Source organism: Pezoporus wallicus, unplaced genomic scaffold (genome assembly GCF_028554395.1).
Source record: "Pezoporus wallicus isolate ANWC-B61680 ecotype Strahan unplaced genomic scaffold, APGP_CSIRO_Pwel_v1 contig_13740, whole genome shotgun sequence".
NCBI lineage: Eukaryota > Metazoa > Chordata > Aves > Psittaciformes > Psittacidae > Pezoporus > Pezoporus wallicus.
Window position 1 is genome coordinate 801,774 of NW_026639057.1, and position 15,121 is coordinate 816,894.

Genomic DNA, 15,121 nt, shown 5'->3' on the forward strand with positions numbered 1-15,121 from the left:
ACCATCCGGTAGAGAGAAATTGTGTCTGGATTGCTACTGAGGTTTCCAACAGGAATCACAATAGAAACTGTAGTGAAGTGTCCCTGGCGTGTAACTAAATTAGCAGATGTGGCTGTAAGGATAACCAGGGTATTTGGGTTTGTTCTCCTTACAATACCAAAAAAGGGAGATAAACCCCTCTCTATTGCTCTATTCAATGCTCTATTTCAGTGTAGCATATTCCATTTCAAAACAAAGCTTTGCATATATAGAGGTCTGATTTTACAGACTTTATGAGACAAAATCTTGAAGGATTCAAAGTACCCTTTTTGTATTTAGAAGTAGGCTTTAAAATTATTTCTTTCCCCTCTGGCTTGCCACAGGGGGCACATGACTATACAATTGTGTCTAGGTACTTAGTTTAGCATTTAAACCAACACGAAAAGCCTTTACACATTCGAAGTTGCAACTGTAAGTTAGCAAGTCTTAGATGATCAAATTAATCACCTTCCATGCATAAATGTTCTCCTTTCTTAATGTGCACTACCATTTTTTCTGCAAAGTAGACAAGCAGCAAAGAAACTAACCTCATGCTACATATTCAGAGCTGGTTTACAGCTTTGAGGACTTGCTGTAGAGAAGCTCTCTGTCAGATTAAAACAGTGATGGAACTCATGAGCCAAAAAAAGCCATTTCTGATCTCTGCATGCCCTCTATATAGTCTCAACAGAAAAATTCAACCCAGGCAATTTGCTTTGCCATTTTTCTGAGCAGGAAGTCATGAAGTACTTATAGCATAACTATATATGAATTCATCTGCAACCAAGAATATTTACTTTTATTCTGTAACTTTGTAAAACAAACATTTTGGTCTTTTAATCAAACTGATTCCACTGCAACAAAGGATGCAATATATGCCACATCACAAAAATGTTTCTGTTCATGTCAGAGAAAGTAGTTAGGTGCTTAAAAACATATGCCTGCTCAAATTTGTTGTTCTTCAAAGCTTGCATATGTAATACTTTAGTTATCTTTAAATCACCAAAAAAGAACAACAGCTCTTAACTGTCTTCAGGATTAAGTTATTCATAGCACTCAGGCGTCTGCTCAGACTTCAGCCTCCAGAACTTAGCTTGTACTACAATAATAATACCAACAATTATGGCCTCATTGTTCTGTGACAGAAACCCTTTGAAAATCTTGTCAGCAAGAACTCTTTTTATCTCAATAAGACCACAATGTACAGGTCCCTGCTCTTAACCCTGGGATGCTTTAAGAAGAATCTATTCTTGTCCAATTGCAGTATTATTGACAAGTTAAACTCTTTTGTTCCTTGTAATGCCTTTAAAAGCAGCACAAACAATATTTGTCCATAGAGTATGAACCTTTTCCAAACTGATCATTGCCATTGTATCTCTTTAGACTTCTAGAATTTGTCTCATAGAGAATGCAAGATCCCAGCTATGTAAATCCAGAGTTCTGTTTGAAGTTGGACACCCAAAATCGAAATAGAGGGCTTAAAATATCTTTCAGACTATGGTCTGGGCTCATGTGGCTTCAGCTTTAAAAACACACTTTATAAGGAGAAAATGTGAAGCCCTGCAGCACTTGCTAAGAGCATGCTGGGGCACTGCATTAGTATCAACAGAGACACAGTCTACAGAGTAATACAAGGCCTCGTTTTCTAGTGGTTGGATTTTCTGTCTCAGCACAGTATTAGCTGGGCCTGATTTTCCTTTCTTTGTTATATCCTTAGCAACCATTGTCTTGGAGTGATTCATACAAGAATAGACTAAATGACTGCATGGATGGTAGGGTTCACTTTTCTCACCATCAGAGGAGGAAAATGTAGACATGTTCACTGCCACAAGCACCCATTTCCTGCACTCTTAAGTTACACTCCAAGTGAGAAGTAGCTGATGTAGCTTGCTACATACTCATTAGTATCAACAGGACCTGAACATTTCCATGCCCATTTTGTCCCAAAGTTCTTTGGCTGCAAATGTTCTTTTAATTTCCTTCTCATTCCTCCCTTCTTACTTGATCTCTCTTTGTACTTACGTTACCTCTTCCTTTATTGTGTGTCGTGTTGTGTGTCCCCCCCCTTTTTTTTTTTACCACTAAAACCTAAAAACTCCTGCTCTTGGCTTCTTTCAGGCAAATTGAGTTTGTGCCTTATAGTCTCTGCCCTTCAGATTCTTCCTGCACACACTAAAGTACCTCCAACTTTTACTTCCTTAGTCCACTCCACAGAATGAGTTGAAGACCTCAGGAGACAGCAGCTGTTCAAGCATGGGAACTATAATGTACTCTAAGATCAACCCTTTTATTTGCAATAGTTCATCAGTACTCTTCCTTCCCCTCTAGTTCTGCAAGCCAGTGCATGCTATAATATTTGCCTTTGATTTCAAGTAGAGCCTGTCTGGATACTGAAGAGCTATAATGGTTGTGGTGAGTTAGAAAAAGTCTTTATCATGGTCTGGTCAATTAAGGCTTATTTGTACACTTGGGACCTGACAACTGGATGGACAAATATTGTTTGTGCTACTTTAAAAAGTGTTACAAAGCATGAAAAAAGCTTTCACTTGTCAATAATACTGCATTTGGACAAGATTCTTAAAGCATCCCAGCGTTAAGAGCAGGGACCTGTACATTGTGGAGGTTTTGAGATAAAAAGAGTTCTTGCTGACAAGAGTTTCAAAGGGTTTCTGTCAGGAAACAATGAGGCTGTAATTTTTAATGCTATTATTGTAGTACAAGCTAAGAAGTTCTGCAGTCCAAGCAGATGTCTGAGTGCTACATTTGGAAAAGGTGCCATTAAACATTTGTGACATCAATGTGATATTAAACAATGTAACATTATGCAACAATTAAATATCTGAAAAATTATTTCCATGGAAAAATGATGATTCTCCAATGTTTGCCTGTACATGAAGAAAAACTGGATGGTGTTATGAATTGACAAATTTAACATCAGTTGTATGAAGCGAGAATAATTCTAAACCGAAATGCTAATAGAAGAGAGAAACAGCTATTTTATGTAAGCTCTGCTCCTAGAGATGTCCAAATGGCTATTTAAAAATCATCTCACAATCTTTACTGGGTGAAAAAAATGTAGAAATTCTTCTCACAGCTTTTGGATAACTTTTACAAGAGACTATGTCTTTGTATTTGTCCTGGGTTCAGCAGTAGCAGTCATTTTTGTCCTTCTTGGTAGCTGGTGCAGTGCAGTGTTTTGACTTTCAGCTCCCGAACAGAGCTGATAACAATGATGTTTTGGTTTGGCCAAGGACTTTGTGAGCCTCATGCTCTGCCAAGGAGGAGGGGAAGCTGTGAGGAAGCAGACACAGGACACCTGACCCAAACTGACCAAAGAGGTATTCCATACCACAGCACGTCATGCCCAGGATGTAACTGGGAGTTAGCCGGAAGGGGTTGGAGGAGGTATCGGTCGGTGCTTGGTCGGGCTGGGGGGGCGAGTTATCGGTTGGCTGGTGGTGAGGTGATGTATTCTCTTCCCTTGTTATTTCCTTTATCATTGTTATTATTGGTGGTAGCAGTAGTGATCTCTGTTATACCTTAGTTACTAAACTGTTTTTATCTCAGCCCATGGGAGTTGCATTCTTTTCGATTCTCCTCTCCGTCCCTCTGGGAGTAGGGGGAGGGAAAGAAGGGGGGGAGTGAGTGAACGAGTTACCTGACTGGGTTTAAACCACGACAATATTTCTTTCATTTAAGTTTTATAGATGTATTTTCCCCATGCCCTTATTAACTGACTTTCTTAACAGATGAAATGAGGTATGTTTGGCCTTGGTAACTAGAAGGACATATACCTATATGTAAGTCTGCCTGGTTTGAAGGTATCTGTTCTGGCCCTCTTTCTAGCACATGCCTCAAGTCAATCATGCACTTTGTTTTCACATGTTCTTTATTTTCTCATTCAGTCCACAAGCAAAATATGACAACAGAATTGTAGATAACAATAAGATCCCAGTCGGGAAGTTCTCCTTATTCTGAGCCTTCTTCCTACAGGTACATGAAGTAACTTCATAGAGGATTACCAATAATTAATTATTTGAACTGGGAAAGAAACAGCTGCCGATCAGTTTATTCTTTCCCAGAACGGTCAAACTGAATTCAGTTGGAGACAAAATTTACATTACTTTGACCACGCTAAATTGCTGGTTTCTACATTCTTAGGATGGTGAATGTAGATTCTACTGGTCATAATTTCCTTTCCTCATATACTCTCTTTTGGAATGTGAGAAGACAAAGTCCAGTCCCAGTTCTCAATAAGGCTGTAAGTGGCATGCTGGGATTTTCAAAAGTCATAATTCATCTTTCTTCTTCAGGATGATTTTCCTTACAAGTTCTGTAACATAAGGTCTTATTTCTTCAACAGTGACTGTAGAGTCCCAGGCCTTTACTACTTTCCCATTGGGGTCCACCAGGTATTTCCAGAAGTTCCAGGTTGGTTCTTCTCCTGTAGAATCTATAAGGGTGTGGGGAAATAAAAAAAAGTGGGAACTTAGAAAAGCAAACCAGGCTGGCCAATTCCTGACATTTGTTCATGTCAATTTGATGATGACCCTCTCAGAGGAAGAAGGAACATAAAATTAAGGGGGAGTTGAGAATGAGTAATGAGATTCATTTTCTGACAGATAGTAGCGCCCTGGAGACTAATGGAAACAGCCGAGCTTGAGACAGGCAGGAGAAAGCACTATAATCAGTCTTAAAAGTGTGTGCTTACACATGTGTGTGTCTGTGCTATATAGACAAATCCAAAACAGTTGAACACTGATAGGAAAATGGAATTGGGCATAACAATATAGCTGTATTAGGAGTATTTGCTTATCCAGATTTTTTCCAGTAGCATGTGCTTCAGAAGAACGTTTCAAGAAATGCTACATGAAGAAATAACACAGTAAACTGTTGCAGGAGATTTCCTGTTAATCCTTATCTATGAGTTTTTCCCTCCATGACCACATAGTCATTTTACATGAGTCGCATTCTTATTCTTTACTATTCTGCTACATGACTAATAGAATGCTCAGGATTTTCAATCAGACCAGGAGCCTCATTGCAGTAATAGCACAAGTGTGTGGACCAACAAAGAAACAGAAGGTTTGCAAGTTTCATGTGACATGTACACAATAAATAACCCTGCTTGGCAAAAAGAAATAGAAGAATGTGAAGGGGATTAACAGGAAGTCTGGCTGGCAGAAAAATCCATTACAGACACCTGGAAGGAGGTGGGCTTGAGGTAGTCAAAAATACTACCAATACTCCTTTAAAGTCGGTGGTATGTGGGAGAACACTGGTTCTGGAGAGAAGCAGCAGCGATATGGTCCCTGCAGAATGCAGCTCAGGTGATACCGTATCATATTGGGCTTTATTAAATATCATTGCTTCAGGCATTTGACAATGAAGACATTTCCTTCACCCTGGATAAAGACTGACATTTTTGTTTGGCATTTAAATGGTATTTAGAGCATTCACCCACACAAGAAAAGTAGTGCTCTGATAGAGAATATTCTGCTTTACAGTGTAGTTTGTCAGCTGTCTGCTAAGAACCAGCAAAACCTCTTCAGGTCTCAGTGCCAGCTGTAATGCAGAATAGAACTGGAGGGACCCTACAGTATGGCTGTTCTGATGCTTGGCAAGGAAGGGAGTATTCAAGGACATCTCTTACTGCCTGGTTTCACTTTGTAATTGTTGAAGTAAATTATGTAGGTGCTTTGCTTCCACTTATTCTACAGCTCTTGAGATGAACTTTATAAATCCAACCTGCAGCATCTGTGTCACAGGAGAAGCACTTACGAGACTCCAAAGTGGAAAAAGGAAGATCAGGTGTTGTATGCATACAGGAGAGTACTTCAAGACCTGTATTCCATGTAGAGGTTTATTATACTAGCTTTTACAGGGCATCTGTTATCATACTGTCCATCCTTGGAGATCTAGATTACTCACCAATTAAGTACTTGAAGGCAGGAATCGCACCAGCTCCGCTGACTGTAGTTTTGCTGAACATAGGGAAGGAGGCACTGTAAGTCTTTCGTGCAAAACTCTCAATTTCTTTGTTGGTGTCTGGTTCTTGCTGCCCAAACTGATTGCACGGGAATGCCAGGACATTGAAATGATACGGGCCGAGGTCCCTCTGTAGCTGTTGTAAGGCCTTGTAGTGGCTATCTGTGTACCCACACTCGCTTGCAACATTGACAACTAGTGACACCTGAAGAACAAGAGAGATGAAAAGATGTGCTGCACATGTCAGTTTTCCAACAGGAAGGCTTGAAATGAGAACATCTAGAGAACTGTGACCAAACACCTGTGTTTGAAACTACACAGAGTTCTGTTCACAACAGGAAGATTCAATCTTTCTTTTATGTATTCCCATTTGGCTACCATGGAGTTAATGAATAAACTGCTAAGTAATCTTAATTATGAGTTTACAGAGAAGCTATGTTTCTCCATTCTGCCTTTTGCATGGTTTCCAATCACATTCAAGGAATTACTATTCAGCTAAGATATACCAAGTTGAATGAAACTTGCCAATGAATGTATTTTGGGTAGTTTGTTTATCTTTCATGAAGCATCTGTTCTGCAAGATCCGTCCTTGCACAGAATTTAGTATTCATGAAGAATTGGCTGATCCATCATTGCTGGTGTAGATGCCTTGGCCTGGAAGTTAACAGAAGCAATTACAGGATTTTGGGTTGGTCTGTGCAGTATGGGTTGTGAAATTTCCCACCATTTCTAGAGTAAACCTACTCAGTTGTGATAAAATGACAACCTTTTGCATAAAGGTTTACTGCCTCCATTAGAGACTCCAAGAAGTGAAGACTGTGCCCACTACCCTTTAAAGTCATTCCTGTAGCTGATCATCTTTGACATCCACATTGTGTCATTCAGACATTACCACCAGGCATGTATCTGCCTGTGCACATCCAGCAGAGAGGAAGGTACCAAACACAGGAGAGCACTACGTGAAAACAGAGGTGTATGTAAGGAGAATACAGACTGGAACAGATTCCAACAAGAATTTGTTAGGGAAATGAAGTAACCTAACCCTGAGTTGACACATATTCACAGTTTCTCAAGGCCTTGAAGAGCTTTCCATTGGTTTTTGAGGTATTTTCTCCTTAAATAACTCCTAGAAACTACTTTTAGACTTAGGGGTTTTATTATTCCTACCAATTTTATAAGTGTGACTTGCCACTCATTATACATGAATTGAGTCCATTCTAATGTTTTCTTGTGTGTGCCACAGATATTTTAGATACAGGATGATTTTATGAATAAAAATAGCATTATGCACTTTATAGTAATTTCTTTTACATTCTATTCCTTTTTTCAGACCAATATGCAAGACTCATAAGGCAATATAAATATTATAATGCTAAAAATGTTTCTACTCACCTACATTAATATTGGGCATAGTGCAGAAAAAAAGCATTGTGATTTGGGAACCAAAATTCTACCTGGCTTACGCTAAATCTGCTGGGTTTCTACAGATTATACATCAGCCCAGCAGCTAGTTCTTCATTCTCAAACTGCAAAAAAAAGTTTAAATTCAATCAAAGTAACCAACACATTCCCCAGTACCAGCAGAACAATGGTGGCCATTTGCATTGGATCTTTCTATGAGACTTTGGATGTCTCATAGAAGCTGGCATGTTCTCTTTATTATTGTCAGTGTGAGACAGCAGTGTTGAAGGGCCCAGTGCTGCAAGAGGAAAGCCTGAAGCTTGGACACATTAATTGACCTTATCAAACTGCAGAGCAAGTAACTGCAGGCAAATTAGACAGCAAGTAAGTGCAGGGCAAGAAAAGGAAGTAAAAAATCCTGACTCCAAATCACAGACTCTTGTGTCTGTGACCACAGCCTTTGCTCAATTTAAGCTTTGGATTCTTATGTTACTATTGCTCCATATTCCTGTCTGTAAGTTTTCATGCAAAATATAGAAGTATATAGGGAATAAGAATAGAGTGATTCAAATAAATTGTATGAAAAATAAGCTACTACATAGAATCATAGAACAGTTAGGGTTGGAAAGGACCTTAAGATCATCTAGTTCCAATCCCCCTGCCATGGGCAGGGACACCTTCCACTAAAAGATGCCACCCAGGGCTTTGTCCAACCTGGCCTTGAATACCACCAGGGATGGAGCATTCACAACCTCCCCGGGCAACCCATTCCAGTGCCTCACCACCCTCACAGTAAAGAACTTCTTCCTTACATCCAATCTAAACTTCCCCTATTTAAGTTTTAACCCGTTACCCCTTGTCCTACTACTACAGTCCCTAATGAAGAGTCCCTCCCCAGCATCCCTATAGCCCCCCCCTTCAGATACTGGAAGGCCGCTATGAGGTTTCCAAGTCTATTTTGTTTTTAAGGCCAGAAAACAAACTAGCATATAACATTCCATAATGTGGATAAGGTAGGAGATCATAAAATGAAATCCCTTGAAGCAGTAGAAGTAAAGAAAAAGCTAAGGAGACGTTGGTGTTTAGCATTTCTTACATTAAACATTAGCACTTACTTTGTATTTTGTACCTTGTGTAGATATGTTGGTATATTTAAAGTGGTTTCAGAGTGGCACTGTTTTCCCTGAAAGACAGGTAATCTTATAAAGTACAAGATTATGTAATCTTCCTTGTGGTCAGCAGCATACAATCTAAGCAGTCCCTGTACACTTACACATGAAATATGATCTGGAGCCATCTAGCTAACTACCAAAGCATCACATTCCTTCAGACAACATTTATAAGCTCTACCTGAACTTGTAAATTCAATCTCCTAAAACATCCAAAGACAGGCATATAATTAGATATTTCATTTTCAGAGAAGTAACAATTTTATGATGCAGGCTGTCATCATTTCAAATAGATATTGGACATAAAAAATAACTGTTGGCAGTTCTGTTCATGTCAAATAATCCGCATAGTGGTAACTGTAGTTTAGTGTGATTGAAGTAAAAATAGGTTGTACCGCTGACTTGAAGCCACATGTAGTTCTTTCAGATGAACTTCTAGAGGCTTTTTAAAGTACAGTTTAAGACTCAGCATTCTCATGATGCAGAATTATTTGGATACTTTGCTGTATTCACATTTCTTGGTACTCCATCCCAAATACAATGGCAATGCAAGAATTTATCATGGGAGGTTTGGGGGAAACAAGGTTGTGTAGGTATTATGTTCATTTTATAACAGACAGGAAGGGTGACTTGCCAATGAAAATAACTAAGCTTTTGTAACTTTACATGATTTTGAAGTTAGGAGGGTTGAAAGAATTCACTCAAAAAGAAACAATTTTAATTTCCAGCTGTTTAAAACCAGTGGTTACTTGGCATGGTGGTGAAAGGCATGAGAGGATCACACTGCCAATGGTGCAAACTTCCAAATGTTCTCCCACAAAATAGGAGGAAATTATACGCAGCATTTCCTAGAATGGCAGGCACATTGTGCTTCCTTTTTTTTTTTTTCCTTAGAAAAATGCATTCTGTTACTGAACTCTGTAATTCAATGCTGCAACCCTCCTAAGAGTATAACTAACAAATATAATGCGAAACTGTCTGAATTTATTAGCATTTCATAAGGAATGTTCAAAATGGTTGTTTAAAAATCCTTACCAAGTTATCTTTCAAGTGTCTGGCACCAGAAATCGAATCATAGAATAGTTAGGGTTGGAAAGGACCTTAAGATCATCCAGTTCCAACCCCCCTGCCATGGGCAGGGACACCTCACACTAAACCATGTCACTCAAGGCTCTGTCCAACCTGGCCTTGAACACCACCAGGGATGGAGCATTCACAACCTCCCTGGGCAACCCATTCCAGTGCCTCACCACCCTCACAGTAAAGAAATTCTTCCTTACATCCAATCTAAACTTCCCCTATTTAAGTTTTAACCCGTTACCCCTTGTCCTACTACTACAGTCCCTAATGAAGAGTCCCTCCCCAGCATCCCTATAGCCCCCCTTCAGATACTGGAAGGCTGCTCTGAGGTCTCCACGCAGCCTTCTCCAGGCTGAACAGCCCCAACTTTTTCAGCCTCTTCATACAATGATTCAATGCAGTGATATCCTTTTTTTTCTGTATTCTTAACAAATACTCTTTATGTTCTCTTCCAGAGGCTGTACTTTGACTTCCTACAACTATTAATGATTTAAGTTCCCTGTGCCTCTTGCCTGACTTTAGGCTTTGAGAGTGCAAGTCAAGCACACCACCTAGTGTGCAGTGCAAACAATTCAGCCTGGACCTTACCAAAATCATTTCGTTAAAGCTGAATGCTGTATTAGCTGTTGTCTGACTTCCTCATACTATCCTTTCCTTCCCTTTGCTTAGAAAACCCATGCATTCTGGAACTCATTTTTTAACACTGCAAATATAGTTCTTGATTTACTTAATGCTTACACCAGCGTACCTCCTTCAGGAAAAGATCCCTGGACAGATTTGTCAATCTGCTGTAGTTTCAAGTAACCCTTTGTGGATCTTGTAGCAGACAGCAGATACTATGGGGTTTAGACCTTGAGATTCTTAACTGGCTTCATCTGACTGATAGAAGAACCAGTCACAAGTGTCAAATTAGCCCAGCTTGGAGTTGTTATCCTCATGGAAAGAAACAGCAATACTTTGTCAAGTAATGAAGTAGCTATACTCTGTGTTTATACACATTCAGTAATACTACATTCTCAGATTGCAGACAGCTGTGATACAAACTGCCTAGCATTACTATCAACAGTAAAATAATACTTTACATTGTTGAAGTGCCTAATGCTTTTACATTATTATACTACCTTTAGTTCAACATTTCCAAAGCACTGCACTAACACTGCTTAATTACACCTCAGCATGCTGTACTTTGCTGTGTGGTGTGTAGATACGCAGGCAGGCAGTAGGCACTATTGTATCTAGATAGGTATAAGCATAGCAGGAATAGTTGATGCTTGGGAGTTCTGACTCTCAAACAGATACTATTTTTGAGAAGAATACTGCCTCTTACTGTGTATCTCATGAAAATCATAAAATATAATAGAAGCTTTCTTGAATTATATGGGTGGATAGATCAGACAGAATCATGAAATCACAGAATCAGATAATGGTTTGTGTTGGAAGGGACCTTAAAGCTCATCCAGTTCCAACCTCCTGCCACAGGCAGGGACACCTTCCACTAGAGCAGCTTGCTCCAAGCCCCATCCAAACTAGCCTTGAGCACTGCCGGGGATGGGGCAGCCACAGCTTCTCTGGGCACCCTGTGCCAGTGCCTCAGCACCCTCACAGGGAAGAACTTCTGCCTAATATCTAATCTCAGTCTCCCCTCTGTCAGGTTAAAGCCATTCCCCCTTGTCCTGTCACCACAGGCCCTTGTAAAATGTTCCCTCTCCAGCTTTCTTATCAGCCCCTTCAGGCACTGGAAGCTGCTCTAAGGTCTCCCCGGAGCCTTCTCTTCTCCAGGCTGAACAAACCCAGCTCTTTCAGCCTTAGGAGAGAAAACTGATTTTATTTGGATCCTGATAATTTTCTTCCAACAATGCATCACTGCCCTTCATTTTTAATGTAGATGGGTCAACATCAGTCTGGTAGCCTGGAATAATCATTGAAGGATGACCTTTATGCACAACAGAGTAAAACACACAGCTTTTTGATCTATTTTGCTTGTGGTATGCTTTTTTCCAGTTGTAATAGTCTTCCCTTTCTTTGCTTTCAGGCCATACGATACCTGATTTTGTAGCACGTATGCCAAATTTTTTAGCATTCTGGCTATATAATTTCTTATGCACCCATAAAAAGGGGTACTCCCTATCATATTTTTGGTATTTTCATTAAATTGGAGGATAGGTTATGTCTGCACACATTTCTTTCAGGGAAGAAAATTACTCTGTTCCCTTCTTTTTTTCATTTTGTTATTTCAGAACTGTTAGTACATTTCTTATTTATTCTATAACAGAGGGTACTTGTGCTTTGTATCAAGATGTGCTTGAATAGAAATTGAATCAATATCAACCAGCCTTATTTTTTTCTTACTAAGAAAAATGGTTTCAATTATCGAAATGCACAATAATTTATATTGAGGTATTGAAGAAAGATTCTGCAAGTCATGAATTGCACTGGTTGTTTAGACTTAGCACAGCTCTAGAATTAGCAGACTTTATTGTTTTCTTTAATACTCTGTATTTTTTCAATGCCCAGTTAGTTTCTTGACTACCAATGAAGTAATTATTTAACTAAATCAGTTGAGTGAATCAAATGAGTTGAATTGAATCGAATGTCTTCTCTACATCTGCCGCAAAGCTTAAGAATGTTAAAAGCTGTTTTAGCAATTAGCAGACTATTGTTCCAGGGGCTAACTAGTGACTCACTTTCTTTGTAACACCAGCAGCACACGTAGCACATACTACCTGCTTTCTTTAAATAGCTTTAAAATATTACGATAAAGTTACATCTAAACATTACTTACTGCATATTTAAGCAGGTTCATTTTAAGAAATAACTGGGAGCTTTTATTAACCTCTTTCTACCTCAATACTGACTTCTGACAACATAATAACAGAAAGAGATGTGTTTTATTGCTAAAATATTCCTTAAAATAGTGCACGTGCTATCAAACAACATCTAGCCTCAATATTAGTAACCTCTCTGAATTCAAATTTTTTGTTCCAAACAGAAGCCGGTCATCAGTTTTTTAGCTGGAATAAACTATTCCATATGGCCTAGCAGAGATCAGAGTACCATGTACTGATGGTGTTACCTTTGTCAAGGTATGGCTCTAGTGCTCTCCCTTTTGAAGCCAGTCATACCTTGAGGATGGTTTGGTACCATAGCACCACTGGAGATATAGGTATCCTCCCCTAACCTGGTGTGTCCATGAGATTCCAGATCAGCTGAATTCCCCCTTTACTTCTTTCCATGTGGATTCTGGCCCTGATGTAAAGAAGCTACAGGTGGTATTTGCTTATTCAGGCATATCTGCAGATGACCTGCAGACAAAATATGCCCCAGTAACAGGATTTATTGACAGAGCCTTTGGAAAGTACTCAAAAAAAACCAAAAAGCAAATATTGCTTAAATAGCTTCCACGTTTTTTTTTCAATATAGGTATTTGAATGGGCATGGGACCAATTCTGCTCTGAATTACGAAGGAGGAAGGAATACCTAAAGGGGAAGGACGGCTTCAACCAGGTAAGATTCAGACCTCTCATTTGGTCCAAATTCACCAGTATCCCTTTATACTGAGCTCAGGAAAGTGTCCCATCTCCTCCCATATACCTTCTCTGTCTTCCTGCCAATGTTTTAGTGACCTACTGCTGTGGATTAGTGAGCTCAAACACCTCAGTGAAGTCCCTGACAATGGGGGAAAAGGAAAGTGGAAACACCAAGCTGGAGAATCAGAGTGAGCATGAGCAATGCTGCCTGCTCTTTTGAGTAGCAGCCAAGCTGTTGGACTGCCTGGCTGCATCACTGAAGATGTGTCACTTGAGCACTGAGGATGGCAGCTGTGGGCTTTATGTTGATTTTAGTTTCTGTAATTTGTAAATGTGGCTCTAAGAGCTTATAGTATTACATCCCCCACATGCTAAGTTCCCTTTTCACTTTTCCATAGGTACTGGTCATACCACTAGAAATGAAAAATCACATCAGGCTACATTCAAGGAAACTGTTCTTAAAATGGGAAGGAAAGCTCTGCTTAGAAATACTTAATGTAATATGTAAATAAAATCTAAAAGACATCATAGAAGTATGTAAGTATCTACATGCCCTTCCCCATATTGCTCTAGCACGCTAAAAAGTGACAATGGGAATAGTATTGTGTTGCTACAATTTCACTATATACTGAAAATAATTATAATGTCTCCAATTTTTTACTGTGGTGAATCTGTTAACTCCATTAACCACTGATTAAATCCCCTTTTTATTTTTTTTTTTTTCATTTAGAATAATACAAAGAACTGTGATTCAGGTAAAAATAATTTCCTAAAAGTCATGCAGTTAAAAGGCAGAAAGAGAATCATAGAATCAACAAGGTTGGAAAAGCCCTTTAAGATCAAGTCCAACCTTCAAATAAGCTCCAAAAGTGAGTTATACACTGGTACAAACTTCCTGAAGTGCAAATATAATAGCCACAAGGCAGTGCAATTCATCCTGCTGGATGGAAGGCAGGGAAGTCAGGCAGGCATTCCCTTGCCTGCCACGTCTACAGGCTGCAGCCCGCACCGGCAGAAGACGCGGAGACACACACACAGAGGTTAGGACCGCAAACGTTTTATTTAAAGAGCGCAGTGGAGCTGTATGACAAGCAGCATGCAGGCAACGCTCCAGACCGGTTACAGAGGCGCCGTGAACGCCAATCTCCCCGCATGTGTGCACCAAGTTAATGTACAACCTCTCCACCCCCATTTGGCTGCTGCAGACATGCAAGGACTGGCTGTTAAGTGAGTCCGGGCGAGAGGCGCCCATCCCCGTGCGGACTTACCGAGCCCCTGTATTTCTCCAGAGAGACTAGTTTGCCCCTTATGTTTACGACTTTGAAAGTGTAAAAATCAGGCTCCTTCTGCTGCGTAGCGGAAAAGGCTAAGAGCAGCAGCGCTGCAATTGCAAGGAGCATGGCTACAGGGATGAGGAGAACTTTGGGGAAGGAAGAGGAAGGCTTGTGCTCCACACTGCCCTCAGGATCTAGCATGCTGCACGGCCGTGCTGCAGGCACTTGCCACGGTAGGAAAGCGCTGCCGCAAAGAAAGGACTGCTGCAAACGGAGCTTTTGCAACAGTCTGGCTTCTGCAGAGGTTTGGGAGCTGTGTCCAGAGCTCGGAGGATGTATTCATGGGAATTCGAATGCTCTAAAATGGAGTATTTCATGGTGGTGGTGGTGTGTGAAGTAATGGGTACACGATAAATGAAAGTGCTCGTTGGCTTGAGAACAGTAATACTGCATGGGTCTGGGGGGTACCAGAGACATATCAGAGATCTGCTTTCACCATGTCCTAGAAAAATAAGGGGTAGTTAACTGTGATTTTTGATGGATTTATAAGTGCCTTTTTTTTTAGTACGCTGGCTACAGCATCTGGTAACTAGGGTGTAATGGCAAAGGATACCAGTGGCTTGGTTGCTAGTGGTTACTGATGCAAGTACTCAGAATGAGAGTT

The 15,121-nt window shown here is 40.1% G+C and overlaps 1 protein-coding gene across 1 annotated transcript; it reads right to left on the minus strand.

Annotated features, from left to right (window-relative positions):
* Positions 1-3,706: 3,706 nt before the first annotated feature.
* On the minus strand, positions 3,707-14,863 carry GPX7 (glutathione peroxidase 7). The gene is made up of 3 exons (XM_057413548.1): positions 14,452-14,863; positions 5,950-6,211; positions 3,707-4,471 (listed from the first exon to the last, which is right to left on the minus strand). Exons 1-3 carry the CDS (start codon positions 14,656-14,658, stop codon positions 4,308-4,310), a joined length of 633 nt encoding a protein of 210 aa, XP_057269531.1. The 5' UTR covers positions 14,659-14,863; the 3' UTR covers positions 3,707-4,307.
* Between the last annotated feature and the right edge of the window lie 258 nt (positions 14,864-15,121).